Below are 14922 nucleotides of genomic sequence, written 5' to 3'. Positions count from 1 at the left end.
GGAGAGAATATTTTATACTAAACTTCAGAGGCTGATTTCCTGGGGTGCAATTTAAGTTTGACTTTACAGCAAAAATCTTATTTTCTTTATGAAAAGCATAATGAAACCTCACCGGCCAAGCAGTCAGGATCTTTATTTAATAAATTTGACCTCCAAGAAAACAGTCCAAGAAAGGATGCAGTTTGTTCTACACGTGTTATTTGGCTCAAAGATTTAAACTACACAGCGCAGAAGTCCTCCAAGTGCATCAGTTTCCCTGACCTGACAGAGGGAAATCAGAGGGAAATCCTTCTGAAGGTCTCCGCTGGGAGAACTTGGTAGTCAAGGCACCACTTTGAGTCTTCTCCTAACTTTTCATAATAACAATAACACAAAAAAAGATGCCTTAAACCCCAAACGTTTTTTTTTTTAAATTCAATAAAATTATAATGAATTATTAAAATTTGGTATAGTTGGCTTATGAAGATATTACATCCCTACATGATGATAAGCTGTGATTTACTTTAAAAAGTAATTATGGAAAACCAGCTCGTGCTTATTGAAGGAACACAATTGCTATTGTGAAGCCCCAGCTTCGGAGAACAGGGGGGATGCTCTTTTGTTTGTCCTTTAACCTAATCTCTTCTTGGTTTATCTTGAACCTGAAGCAATCGAGCAGGCTGGTTCTCACATCACTGGATGAATTCAAACCCTCAGCCAACTTAAGCCTGCAGGTACATTTAGAAAATAAGAATTTTGTTCTAGAATTTCTCTTCTTAGTCTTGCGGAGAAGATAAGGGTAATACTCAGATTATGGTTTTGATTCTCAGCTCTGTAACACTGGCCTCTTGTGTGACTCTGGGCAAGTCGCTTGTGTTTTAATTCTCTCCACAGCTAAAAGGGAGATCAGACGAAGTTATCGCCTCTTTTGTCTGTCTGTATTTAGAACGTGAACTCCGTACAACAAGAACCATCTCGGATTTTGTCTTTGTATAATATCTAGTACATGTGCAATACTAGTTTCCCGTACAGACTCTAGGGACGGAGAAATGTGGAGGCTTACATAAACATGATTAAAGGAGGATATCACCACTCTGGAGCAGTTATGAGATCCCTATAGTTATTAGGCAGACGGAAGAGTGTTTTATCCTTAAAAAATTAAATTTAGGTAATTGACACAGCTAAGAAATTTTGCGTTGTCACTTTCAGTTGCTTTTCAGACTATGAAGATACCTTTGAACTTACTGATCCATTTTCTAAGGTGTCAAGACTTAACAGGTACAAGTTGGACAGTCAGTTAAAAAGAAAAACCTGGGGAAAACTTTTCAAGGCCAGCAGTAGAGCACATGTATTCCCCGGACACTCCCGAAATCACTGGCTGTGCTGTTTGCAGGATGGGGGGATTCATGGTGACCCTCACAGCACTCATTCCCAGGTGGGCATTGCCTAGACCTGGAAAGCATACCAACAGGCACGGACAAGCACTGCGCTTGTGTCCAGCTCCCTTGGAATAAAAACCAAGTGCACAGGCAAGGAAAATGCTGCAATAGGTTCTCCAGCTGGACAACCTGGGGCACAGGATTGCAAGATTCACCACTACACCTGCCCCATTACTGGGGCTCCGTGAAGGTTGCGAGGACCTTGCTCAGCATGTTCCTCTTGACACCAGCACGTCATGTACTCAGGGTGAAAGTTTAGTCCAGTTTATCACTGCAATAGGAAAAGGTCTTCTCCTAGATCTGCACGTGATCTTTTTCACCTCCAAAAAAATGTACCAATGTGATGAGCAAGTGATAAATGCTAAAAAGGACTTCTTCCTACAAGAGAAGAAGTCTTGTAGGACTTCCTAAGAAGAGAAGCAACTACTAAGTGTAATTGAAGCATGGAAATATTTAAGCAACCATATGAAAAAACAATTATGTGTGTGAGAAAGCAGGTTCAAAAGGTGACCAAAAAAAACCTGAAGAAGATTCAATTTTCCCATATCTTTGACATTTGCCTCCAAAGAGACACTGTCAAGTACTAAGATTGATCGAAAGCCAAAAAAAATTTTTAAACCCGCAACTGTCACAGGGACAAAAGGACTGATCAGTTAACCTCTTCTTTTCAAGAAACAGTGTCCTCAGTGGTAACAGTGTACAAACAAAGTTTCAGGCCTGGATTCATAGCTGTATTTAAATCAAAGCACTTATCAATTGGAAATATACACAGCACAAAAATGCATTAAATGTAATTTCAGGTGATCATCAAATAAAGGCTTTTGCCTTTATACTTTTATTTGAACAGTTTACCATTCCTCTTCTCCCTCTGGTTTAATAAAAATCCACTAAAATAGCAGAAGCCAGACACATGAAAAAGAATGCTGACAAACACATAACACACTCTCTCCTGGTCTTTCATTTAGTCTTAGGCTTTTTTCAAGAAGTAAATTATGCAAAAAAAAAAAATTTAATTTGTGCATACTGAACTTGTCTCAATATTCTTCAGACACTTGTGCTATCCTCAGTTTAAAAATTCAGATGCTGAAGCCTCCCAGTGAAATAATTAATTCAATGTCACACAGCAAGTCAGTACCAAATCACAAACAGCTTTGGACCTTTTGGTTTCCAGCCTCTTGCTGTTTCCTATACCGTGACACTCCAAATACTATCTGTTGTCCAGGATTGGGAAGAGATGGAAGGAGGTGGGAGTAGTTCATCCAGCAAGTTACAACTCTCCTCCTTAGCCCGCAAACAGTGAACTAAGAAAGTATCTTTCTCACGAGCTTTTAAGCTGTACTATCTCCCTGAATGGGAACTGTGCTCTGAAACTGATATAGCTGCGGCAAACAGCAGAGCTAAATTAAGACCATTCCATCTCAAAACAGCTCACCAGAAACCTGTGGGAATGGCCATGCAGTTACGATACTCTCAGCTTCCCTATGCGTGAGAACGAACACAGGGTGAGGAGGAATCTGCACACAGAAATGGATCCCGAAAAAAGCACAGCACCGAAACTATGGGGAAACAAAATCCACGCAAAGCCAAGTATTTGGGTGGAAAGTTATCCAGCCCTCAACCCTGCTGCTCAGCGTCACCTGCAGATAAACCTAGCTGTCCACAAGGGAAAACAAACCAAAGAGAACGGGGGCGGTGCACTAACTCCCCTTCAAGCAATAAAAGCTTGCTTTTGGTTTGTGGGGAAAAGGAATTTTTAGAAGCTACTAAAGCCTAGTTATTTTTGCAAAAGTCCCAAGAATGCCTCCAGCCCTCCAGCAAACAAGCTGACCAATGCTCATGTCATCCGAAGAAACTGGGAGCGGGTGGGTGGGGGTTAGGGAAAAACTATGTTACTTTCCTTAAACTCAGTCTCAGGAATAGCTGATTTACTTTTATCAAGCTCACCCCCATCACCTCCTCCTTCTTGGCCCAAAATTCATACGATCAGTGAAAATTTAACAAGCGAGTAAGTACAGAACAGAAGAGCTTTTAGTTTCATGCTGGATTTTTGAAAGGAAGCAACTACAGCTCTGTAACAAGTATATTGAGAAAGTTAATGACTCATTACCCATGCAACACGTACAGTCTATTATAAATAGCTCAGCATTCACCCTCATGTCTGCTCTAAAAGAAATTTGAAAAAAAAAAAAACAACTTATTTTAACCAGGAAATTATTAGGTAAAGCTCCTCAGTAATTTTACTACAGGTTCTATCACAGATTTCTTGTGCTCCAACACGTCACATAACCCTGTTACACATTAAATACCCGTGTATCTACACTGAATAGTTACTCCAGGATAACTGGAATTAACTGTTTCAAGCAGACAACACATCACTTCCATCTAGCATCCCCAAGAAGTCAGATGCATACACAGTAGATTATTAAATAAGTATATATGCCTTACTTGAGTGCACTTAAGTGGGGAAAAGGGGTCCTATTAATGTAGTTACCAGGCAGGCAAAAGCATCTTCTTGCTATTGCTGTTCAGAGTCTGCTCCTTTTCCCGGTAACCTCATAAATGTCAAGAAAAAAAACCAAATTGACATTCTTTACTGGTAGCCAGCAAGAAGTTAATAACCTTAAATGTTGATATTTTTAAGCTAATCAGGACATAAAGAGGTACACTTCTTATAACAAATGTTATGGGCCCTGGATAGATATTTCTTACAACAGTCATTCAACATCAGTACAGGGAATCAGCTCATTTAAACTGATCATCAAAATCTAACACTTTGATAGAGGTTATTATTATATACTGGTAAGAGTGAAGTAACTGGGAAAAAAAAAAAGAACAAAAATGAAAAAACATACGAGGTAAATTTGACATTTAATTAGAAAGAAATAAAAATTTGGTTGATGCCAGGTCAAGTCTCTCCACTGTGGTAATTCCCAATGAAAATATTGGTCTGCTGCTTGCATTCTCCAAAGCAGAGATTTGCTATAATGAAGTTAAGTTTTCCTTTACAGGAGATTGTGCAGTGACATTGGAGCAGGATTTGAGCCAGCTCTGTCTTTGCAAAACATCTTGTAATATCTGGCATTTTTCCTTCCAGTTACAATGTTGTGCTCACCAGATCAGAAACTGCCTTTTTAATATAAATGCAGTTGCATTATTAATATCAATTTTAATATATTATTTAATACTATTTATATTTAATATTTTTATATATATATATAAAATCAGTTTTAGGTAGTCCTGCAAGGAGGAGGGAGTTGGACTCGATGATCCTTATGGGTCCCTTCCAACTCGAGATATTCTATGATTCTATGTTTACATAAAAATAATCTTCAAAAAAGCAGTCACACAATATGAAACTAAAAAGTAACTTTTGAACTTTATTTCCTCACTGTAAGCAAATTTCAGCAGAAAAAAAAAAAAAAACAAAAATAAAAACCCCACAGCATATCCAACCATACGCTCAACACTGAAAATTCAAGGAAAGAGTAATGAAAAACCCACTTCTAGATCCAACACACCTCAAAGTTAATTATCTAGTTTATTATACTTCTAGTTTTAGCAGCAGATGATCTAAATTTGTCCTGCTGAAATATGCCCAGGTGCCCTCCATGATTAAAGTTAAGTAGCTTCTACCTGGTTGTTTTTTAAAGCAATGTAATAGAAAAGTCAGGCTTTTGGGGGCAGAAACCATGACCCCCTCCTCATCCCTCCCATGAATTGCACCACCCATGTAAACATACTGGAAACTGAACTCTCTTACTGGATGTGCTAAATTAAGAGATAAAACATGATGTATTCTGTATGCCTACAACCAACCATCCCACTGCCAAGCTGCATTAGCTAAATTCATAGCAAATGAAGCAGATAGCATCTGTCTTCACTGGACGGTTCCCCAATATAAAAAAACCCAACATAAACTAGAAAATCCACAGCAGTTAACCAAAAGCACCAGCTGTACCGCCACCTCTATGAAACCACGTGAAATGTGAGTGCAAAATGAAGTGGCTCGTAACAGAGAGCTTTTCCCTTTTTACCTCTGCTTAAAACAAACAACAACAATGTAGACCTCAGCTCTCAGAAACCACATGATGCCAGTTTGTTTTGTAGTTCAATACCTTAATTACATGTTCCAACACTGTTTTTCAAATATTTTATTTAAATTTTAGGATAAAACCACGTGTGAAGCGTAGAGCATACTGAAAAGGTTTCCTCTTACAAGCTTTCCACAAATTTGAACAGCATACTGTGGTGTACTTTAACAGGAAAGCCCTTATTCTCTCCCCTGTAAGTTCACTCTCTCCTCCACCCCCAACACAGTATTCAGAAGCATTTCACACCATCAAACACATCTCAAGCCCGCTTTGCAAATCCTTTTGCCTTCTCTTTGCAGCCACAGAAGCTCCCATCAATGACAGCTACTGCAAATGCAAAGAAACAACAGCAGAAAAGTAATGAAAATCTTGAATGTAGCTCTCCTAATGGGATGTAACAGCTGGAACAAAGATCTAACACAGCTGGGAAAGCCATCATTTTCTTTTGCAACTCAGAAAATACGTGAACAGCAATGACATGCTTTTCAGAGCAATACCACACTGTCTCAATTACGTCAGAGTAAATCCATTCAGTTTCAAATACAAAGATTATGTCCCTCCAGCTGACAACCCTGCTAACTCAAACCTCACTGGTTTGACTCCAAGATAACACACTGACAATAAAGATGCTACAATTGGAATTTAATTAATTCTACTTATGCAAAACCATGGCAAAATTCAACTCATTCATCCAGAGCTGGGTTTGTACAGTAACTTATTTTAGGAGCAAGAGGAAACAATTCTGAAAAAGCAGGGAGATAACGCTCAGCTGACAAGATGTCTTTTTACAAACCTTTTAAAGAAAGAAATATAGGAATCATTTTAAGAGAGGTAATACAAAAAATACCGTATCACTGGCATGAAAACAGCATATTCCCCTTCTCTTCCACAAAAAAAAAAAAAAAGAGAAAAAAAAACCTGTGATACTTCCTTCTCCATTCATATGGGGGGGGGGGGAAATTCCTTTCCTCACTTTCAGTAAGCACAGAAACCATCACTGCACCTTTTCCTCACAGTCTTACAAACACTGCAGTACCTGTGGCAAAGGCAGATGAGCTCAGAGGGCAATGCTGCTCAATAACTCATCTCCTGCACAGTGATCCAGTAACAAAAGCATCTTCCCCAGTATTTGTACTAACCATATCAAAGGACAGCTCTGACCAAGCCTAAGTTAGCTCCTTTTTCACCCCATAACTCAGTTCTCCCAAACTCTCTGTGTTGTCCCCTCTAATTGCTTTACAAATCATTTCTGTTTGGATTGAGATACAGACTTCTGAGGTGCAGCAGCTGCACTTGTGCTGCTGGGAGATACGGGTTAGTATTGCACAGTCCCATTTCCAGACTAACTATACACAGCTTCACATCTAACTAGCTCTCAAATTTGGGGAAAGCTTGTAGGAGGGAACCTCTTCAACCTAGAATTGAAATCCAAAGAGTTTGCAGTGATATCACTAAGTCCCTCCCAAGCTCAGTTACACTGGCAGTGCCAGACACTTATCTCAATTATTCCTGAAATGATGAAGCAGAGGCAGGGCCAGGTGTCAGGTACATTCAGCTCATCACTTTGCTTTATCAGGGATCACTGCAGCAGTGAGAACTTCTGCTTCAGAGAAGGGACATGACCACAAGCAGCAGCACCTTCAGGCCACGGCTGGTCCTCTCCTGATCAAGCCGATCACGCCGCGCTTCCCGGCTCATGGGTCTTTGCTCCACACACTCTCCAAACTCACTCTTGCAGAGAAAGCCAACACCTCCAGCCTTCACAGTTCCTCTGACCTTGAGGCTGCACCCACCACCAGTTGACAGCAACATGCCTTCGATACTCCTCTCATCCACGGCTGTGACACCCTCATTAGCACAGCTCCCACAGCCTGGACAGAAGTGCTGGTAAACTTTCCCATTCACACATTTCAGGGCTGCCATGCCTGTTACCTCTCCCGTAACCTCCCGCAGTCCCCAGCACATTCTCTGAACTGGTGGTGGCTACCGGAGCTCCAAATCCACCACCAGTGAGTCACCTTCTCCTCACCCAGCACTTCAGGCGAGCAATCACATTATCCACCCCAACTCCAACCCCTGCTTCCTCTAAACGCCTTCCCCGCTGCCAGACCCCACCGCAGCAGCTCTGACCTCTACCCAAGAGGCTCTCCAAGACTTCCCCCTCCACAGGTACACACAGACACGTGGAGCAGTGGCAGCCCACAACCCCACAGCTCCCCAGCACACCAAAGGAAGGGGAAACATGTTCCTCTCAGCACAGAAGGCACAAGCAGACCTGTTTCTCTGTGCGCACACAGCCTATACCCACACCTCCACGGCACCCTTGCTCCCCGCAGCCTCTCCACTCTGTGCACCCCCCTTCATCTCCCGCCCAATACTTACAGATCCAGCAGCAGCGCTGGCAACCCCACCTCTGCACACACATCACTGCTGTCTCCCCCGCCGCGTTACACCCTCCCTGCCCCACACGCAGGGCAGCAAAGGCCTCCGCACACACAGACTTGTGACCCTCCAACCACACCGACAGCCTCAGCCTTGCTCCACATCCCCCGCAACGCTCCGTGTTCAGATCTAGCAGCGATCCTGACAGCCTCCCTCTCCCCACGCCCTCCCTGACCCCACAGGACATCAGCACCCCCTTCTTGACATTCTCACATCCAGCAGACCCCTACCACCCTCTCATCCCCCCACTCACCGTTACTGACCCAGAAAGCAACTGGACATCCCGTCCTCCCACACCCCACATTCTGCAGGTACCAGCAGGTCATCCGCCCCCCTCAGCACCTCCACTGCAGGCTCTACAGGGACGCAGACAACCCTGAGGGACACACAGCGCCATCCTCTGTCACTCTCCCAGACCCAGCAGTGATACTTGTTGCCCTTTCCCCATCCCGCCCACACACACACACTCCATACTCCTATGTGACCCAGCCAGCAGTCCCCACGCTGACTCCCAGACTTCTCTTCTTTCTCCTCTCCCACTTGGTGTAAACTGACTCCTTCCACACTCCCACCCCAGCACAGACTCACCCCAAATCCAGCAAGGCCCTGGGCATCCTGCTCCCCACCATCACTCCCAGCTCCTTCTGCACGTGTGCCACCTCAGTGGCAGCGTTGGCTAACCCCAGTCCCCCACATATCCAGCCAAACCTCTTCCGCTGCATCCACGTGAAGACACTCGCACCTCGTGCCATGCGCGCTAAAATTATCCCCAGGCCCATCCCTCCCGTTCTCCATACACATACTCCACACCTCCCACATGCAGCCCCGTCACTTTCCCACGACCTGTGCGCTACAGCTCCAACGCCCCCAAAAACCACTCTGCCTTCACACACTGCAGCCCCACATTCCCCACACACACGTTCCCAGCCCCATCGCTTCCCCCTGTACGCACACATCCCCAGCCTCATGTACACGGCCCCACGCTGCCCTGGTACATGTCAATCCCTGCCCACAGCCCCCTGCCCACCCCCATACGTATGCATCCCTGACACCAGGCACCACAGCCCCACGTCATCCCTATACACACACATCCCTAACCCCACACAGCATAGTACACGTGCATCTCCCGCCAGCACTAAAGCCCCACACCTCCTCTTGCAGACGTGCATCTCCAAGCCCCACAAACCACTGCCCCCTTACACATATATACCCAACCCAGAGCACTCCAGCGCTTCCAGCCACATCTCTCTCTCCCCTTGCAGGTGACTCCACTCCCCGCAGGGACACCTCTGGGACTCCACGCACTGCAGCTCCATCTCTTCACTCCTTACACACCCCCCGCCTCCCTGCCCCGTACACCCAGCCCAAACCTTGCGCTGTACAGCTTCAGCACTTCCCCTCGTACCCAATTCCTGGACCCTATGCACACATCCCCACTTGCAGTGGGCCCCCACAGCCTCCTCAGCATTCCCACCAGGGCACAGACCCTGACCCAGAGGTGAGCCAGGACAACACAGCAGCAGCATCACATCCTCTCACGCATATATTCCACCCAGCAAGAGGGCTAGCTGCCCCTTCTCATGACATGAGCCGACAATGTGCGCTCGCAGCCCAGAAGGCCAACCGTATCCTGGGCTGCATCACAAGAAGCATGGCCAGCAGTTCGAGGGAGGGGATTCTGCCCCTCTGCTCTGCTCTGGTGAGACCCCATCTGTAGTGCTGCGTCCAGCTCTGGGGTCCCCCACACAGGAGAGACATGGACCTGTTGGAGCAGATCCAGAGGAAGCCATGAAAATGATCAGGGGGATGGAACACCTCTCCTATGAAGAAAGGCTGAGAGAGTTGGGGTTATTCAGCCTGGAGAAGAGAAGGGAGACCTTATTGCAGCCTTTCAGTACTTAAAGGGGGCTTATAAGAAAGATGAGGACAGACTTTTTAGCAAGGCTTGTTGCGACAGGACAAGGGGGAATGGTTTTAAACTAAAAGAGGTAGATTTAGACTAGATAGAAGGAAGAAATTTTTTACAATGAGGGTGGTGAAACCCTGGCCCAGGTTGCCCAGAGAGGTGGTAGATGCCCCATCCCTGGGAACATTCAAGGTCAGGTTGGACGGGCTCTGAGCCACCTGGTCTAGTTGAAGGTGTCCCTGCCCATGGCAGGGAGGCTGGACTAGATGACCTCTAAAGGTCCCTTCCCATCCAAACTATTCTATGATTCTCCCCTCCCAGTACACCCCCCTCCCAAATTCAGAACACTACAGCCCCAGCAGCAGGGCCAACTGTCCCATCTCCCCCTCCTGTACACATGCACTCTAGTAACCTGCACACTGTAGCCAGAGAAAGCCTGTCGCAGCCCCATCTCCCCACACTCTAGACCCACTGCCTCAGAGCTCTGTTTCCCCCAACTCCACAGCCCCAACCCCTCACCCATGCCCACACCCCAAACCCACTGCCCCACAGCCCACCTCTCCCTCGCATTAGGGCCCCTGTGCACCAGTACTGCCCCATAGCTTCCCCCCTCATCCTCTTAGTCCCCTGCACTGCTCCACAGCCCAGCTCCCCTTGATCTTCCCCCAGCTGGCGTATCCCAGAGCCCACCTCCCCGCAACCCCCACCACTGCCCCACAGCCTGATCTCCCCCATGGCCCCTGCACTGCCCCACAGCCTGATCTCCCCCACGGCCCCTGCACTGCCCCACAGCCTGATCTCCCCCATGCCCTCACCTCCCTGCCACAGACCACTTCCCCACGCTCTCTCCCTACAGAATTGCCCCACAGACCACCTCCCCATGCCACCACAACACTGCCCCACAGCCTGGTCTCCTCCATGCATGCACCTCAGACCTGCTGCCCCACAGCCCCCAGCGCTGCCCAAAGCCCACCTCCCCATACCCTCCTGCACTGCCCCACAGCCCACATCCCCATAACCTCCCCCCGCAAAGCACCCCCCAGCACCGTCCTACAGCCTCCCACCCCACAGCTGCCCTCCCCATGCCTCCACAGTGCTACCCCACAGCCTTCCTTCCCACAGCCTCCCCTCCCCACGGCCCACAGCCCTGCTCCGCAGCCTCCCGCCACAGAACGGCCGAGGCTGGCAGGGACTTACGGAGGTCACTTGGCGCAGACCCCTGCTCAAGCAGGGCCACCCACAGCCGGCTTCCCAGGACCGTGTCCAGACAACAACGACTACGCCCTTTGCCGCAGCCCCTCTCCCCACAGCACTGTCCCCCAGACCCCGGCCCGGCCCGCACTCACAGAGCTCGCAGTAGCGGTGGCAGCCCCGGCCCAGCCCCTGCAGGTACCGCTGCAGCACGTCGGTGAGGAGGTCGCAGGCCGAAACCTGCACGGAGTCCCAACCCAGCGCCTGACAAATCTGCGCCACCGACACCCGCAGCAGCCACCGCGAGTAGGTCTCGCACATGCCGGCTCGGCTCGGCGCGGTGCCGCCCGGGCCCGCCGCCCGCCCTGGGCCGGGAGGGCCGAGGGAGGCTCACGCACAGCCCGCCGCCGCCGCCATCTTGGCGCTGCGCCTCCCCGCCACCCGCGCCAGGCCGCGCCGCTCCAGCGCCGAGCGCATCGAGCGGGGCGCGTCGCATCGAGCGCTCGGCCGTCGGCAGGGCGGCAGGCTCGTGTCACCCCAAAAACCGCCGAAATTGCAGTTTCCCACAGCGGTGTGAGGAAAAGTTGGTGTCAGGCGGCCTTTCGGAGGACCCCCGGCTGGGATTCCCCAGGGGCGAGAGTCCGCCGCCGCCGCCCCCTCTCCTCCGCCAGTCCCAGGCAGCCGAGCCGGGGCCGTACCCGTCAGGCGCCGGAGCAGAACCCAGGCGCAGCGTTTAAACAAGCAGCAACGCGACGTGTGACCTGAAAGCGGGAAATTCCTGGTCAAACCAGCTTATCCGATGCCCTGTTTGATTATTTTTCTCTTTTTTTTTTTTTTTCTTTTCAGCCGGCTGGAGGAGGCAGATGTCGGCCCTCGCCATCGCTGCGGGGCCCAACGCGTCCTGGAGCGGCTGAGGACATCAAATGTTTGCTGTCGAGACCTTGCCTTTAAATCTTCCTTTTTGGGTGAAGGCCTTTAGTTACTCTTCACGCTAATCTTGTCAGCGGATCACTTTTGGTTTGGAGATGGCGGTTTTGGGCTGTCAGGCCCCACGGCGTCACTCCGCAGCGGTACGGCCTCGCCAGGCGTATCGCCACGCGTATCGCCACGCGTATCGCCAGACGTATCGCCAGACGTATCGCCAGACGTATCGCCAGCACTGCATCAGCAACCTCCTGCACGCACATGGAAGCTGCAGGATTGGGCCTGTGCTGTGAGGAATGGGAATCTTGAGAAATGGGAGAGGAAGTTTTAGTGCAACAGAATCCTTTGGGGGTGAAGAGACTTCTCAAGGACATAGGAAGGAGCCTGATTTAAGACACTTCAAAACAAAATTGACTTGTAGGGGATATTTCATAGAATCACAGAATCATTAAGGTTGTTTATTTGGGGAAAAAAAACTGAGCAGGGAAAGGATGAAACTATGGTGGCAAAAAGAAGGATCCAGAAACAAAAATAAGGGTTACTAAGTGGTGTGGGAGGTCGAATGAGGAGCAACAGAGCTGTTATTCAATCATGGCTGTGTATACACTAATAACACAAGCGCTAAGCTGTAACTCGGTAATTGTTTGTAACTAATCAGAGCGTGAAGGACAGATTTGTAAATAATAGCAGTCTATTATTAGAAGTTAATTAGTTCACGAATTAGCTCTTTGATTTATTGGATGGTTAGTAGTGTGTTGATTAGTCAGTAGACAGCCCGGTCTCTTGCATCAGTCACATTTTGGGTCTGCAGCCTGAGGAGAGGGGAGCTGGGCCCCAGCAAAGCCCTGCAGCTCATCGTTGGGACGGGCAGGTGGATCTTCTCTGCTCGCTCCCTTCAGTCTGTTGAGAAACTTTGGGCAGTTTTGAACTGGCATCACATTTCCCATCTTAGAAACCTATTTTTTTTTTTTTGAGTGCTCTGGAAAGCTGCAAATGCACAGGCGCCCTTTTTGAAACTCCGCAAGTATTCTGAAGGGAATTAACATGGAATTCAAGCATTTGGAAAGAACTTCCCCCTGTGGATGTGCTACTCCTTAGGTACATCGGACCTGACCTGGGCTGCATGCGAGGTACTCCTTTGTCTCTTGAAAGGGGGAAGAGGGAAGGCTGGAGGTTGCAGAAAGGATTTCCTCGCCTATCTGAGAGGAATTAAAGGACACGTTGCGTGGGGGGCGAGGAAGGGAACAGTCAGATGGGCTGGGGACAGCAGGAGGGTGCCTGACGGACCCAGCTGGCTTGGCACGCTGCCGCTGAACCAGGCAGGTCCTGCCCAGGGCCCAGCGTTCCTGTGCTCGGCGTCACACGTCCCTCTCCTCTGGGATGACAGCGGCGGATGGCTGCCTGTCCCGCGGCGCCCATCAGTTGCACACTCCGTGAGGCAACAGTGACAGCAGGCCAGGCAGCCACAAAAACTCAGACGCTGCCAGAAAGCATTGGCCCTGTGGGCAAGCACCTTGGTTCACATGCCATCAGGACAGGAACACGGTGGGAACTCAGTTAGAAAGCCAGCAGTAGCCTAAATTATTCCTTAACGGGGATATAATTTCACATGGAAGAGAACAGAAAGGATGGATAAATTTACAGAGGAAGAGAGTAACATAAATCATGAGAACTACCTCAAAAAATGGAAGTTGTTTAAACAATGGGGCTAACTCTCAACTATAACGGACTTAATTTCAATCTACTGTCTTTTTAGGCTTGTAGTTTCAAAGCAGTGTTTGGCACACTTAGGTAGAAAAGGAAACAAGACAAAACATGATTTAAAAGGGGCTCTAAATAAAAATAAAGTTATGCTGAAAAGAATTACAGGCTTGAGGTTGTGAACTAGGAGTTGCATAATAGATCAGGGACTTCTACACTATCGCAACATCCAGTGGCTGGTTTGTCTTCCCACATTGTGGCACTCCCTGAATTCACCCATTCTAACCTGTCTGCCACTCCGGTTGTGTGAAAAACAGCAGCATTATAGAATCGTAGAATCATTAAGGTTGGAAAAGACCCCTAAGATCATCGAGTCCAACCGTCAACCCAACACCCCCATGCCCACTAAACCATGTCCCTAAGCACCACATCTACACGTCTTTTAAATACCTCCAGGGATGGGGACTCCACCACTTCCCTGGGCAGCCTGTTCCAAGGCCTGACCGCTCTTTCAGGAAAGAAATTTCTCCTAATGTCCAATCTAAACCTCCCTTGGCGCAACTTGAGGCCATTTCCTCTCGTCCTATCGCTTGTTACTTGGCAGAAGAGACCAACCCCCACCTCGCTCCAACCTCCTTTCAGGTAGTTGTAGAGCGCGATGAGGTCTCCCCTCAGCCTCCTCTTCTCCAGACTAAACAACCCCAGTTCCCTCAGCCACTCCCCATCAGACTTGTGCTCCAGGCCCTTCACCAGCTTCGTTGCCCTTCTCTGGACACGCTCCAGCACCTCCATGTCCTTCTTGTAGTGAGGGGCCCAAAACTGAACACAGGATTCGAGGTGCGGCCTCACCAGTGCCGAGTACAGGGGCACGATCACCTCCCTGCTCCTGCTGGCCACACTATTTCTGATACAGGCCAGGATGCCGTTGGCCTTCTTGGCCACCTGGGCACACTGCCGGCTCATGTTCAGCCGGCTGTCGACCAGCACCCCCAGGTCCTTTTCCCCTGGGCAGCTTTCCAGCCACTCTTCCCCAAGCCCGTAGCGTTGCATGGGGTTGTTGTGGCCGAAGTGCAGGACCGTGGTTCCTTAAAAGAAGTCATTGGAAGTTTTCTAAATCCATAACAAATCTGTTCCAAGACTCTCTCTCGTTTCCCCAAATCCCACCTCAGGTCCTGATATTGCTTCCCTTCTTATCCACGTGTACATCTCCACGCACACACAAAGGCAGCACACAAAGCTGCAGGGTATC

At 48.5% G+C, this 14922-nt stretch overlaps 1 protein-coding gene across 1 annotated transcript in view; it reads right to left on the bottom strand.

Moving 5' to 3' along the window:
- The window catches only part of TAF3 (TATA-box binding protein associated factor 3), a 117455-nt gene extending 105957 nt beyond the window's left edge, over positions 1-11498 (bottom strand). The window contains exon 1 of the mRNA XM_075143214.1: positions 11204-11498. Within this exon, the coding sequence (XP_074999315.1) occupies positions 11204-11369 (166 nt within the window). The 5' untranslated portion in view covers positions 11370-11498. The remainder of the gene's footprint in view (positions 1-11203) is intronic.
- Between the last annotated feature and the right edge of the window lie 3424 nt (positions 11499-14922).

This window comes from Calonectris borealis, chromosome 1, assembly GCF_964195595.1.
Source record: "Calonectris borealis chromosome 1, bCalBor7.hap1.2, whole genome shotgun sequence".
NCBI lineage: Eukaryota > Metazoa > Chordata > Aves > Procellariiformes > Procellariidae > Calonectris > Calonectris borealis.
This window is presented reverse-complemented; position numbering and strand designations above follow the sequence as displayed.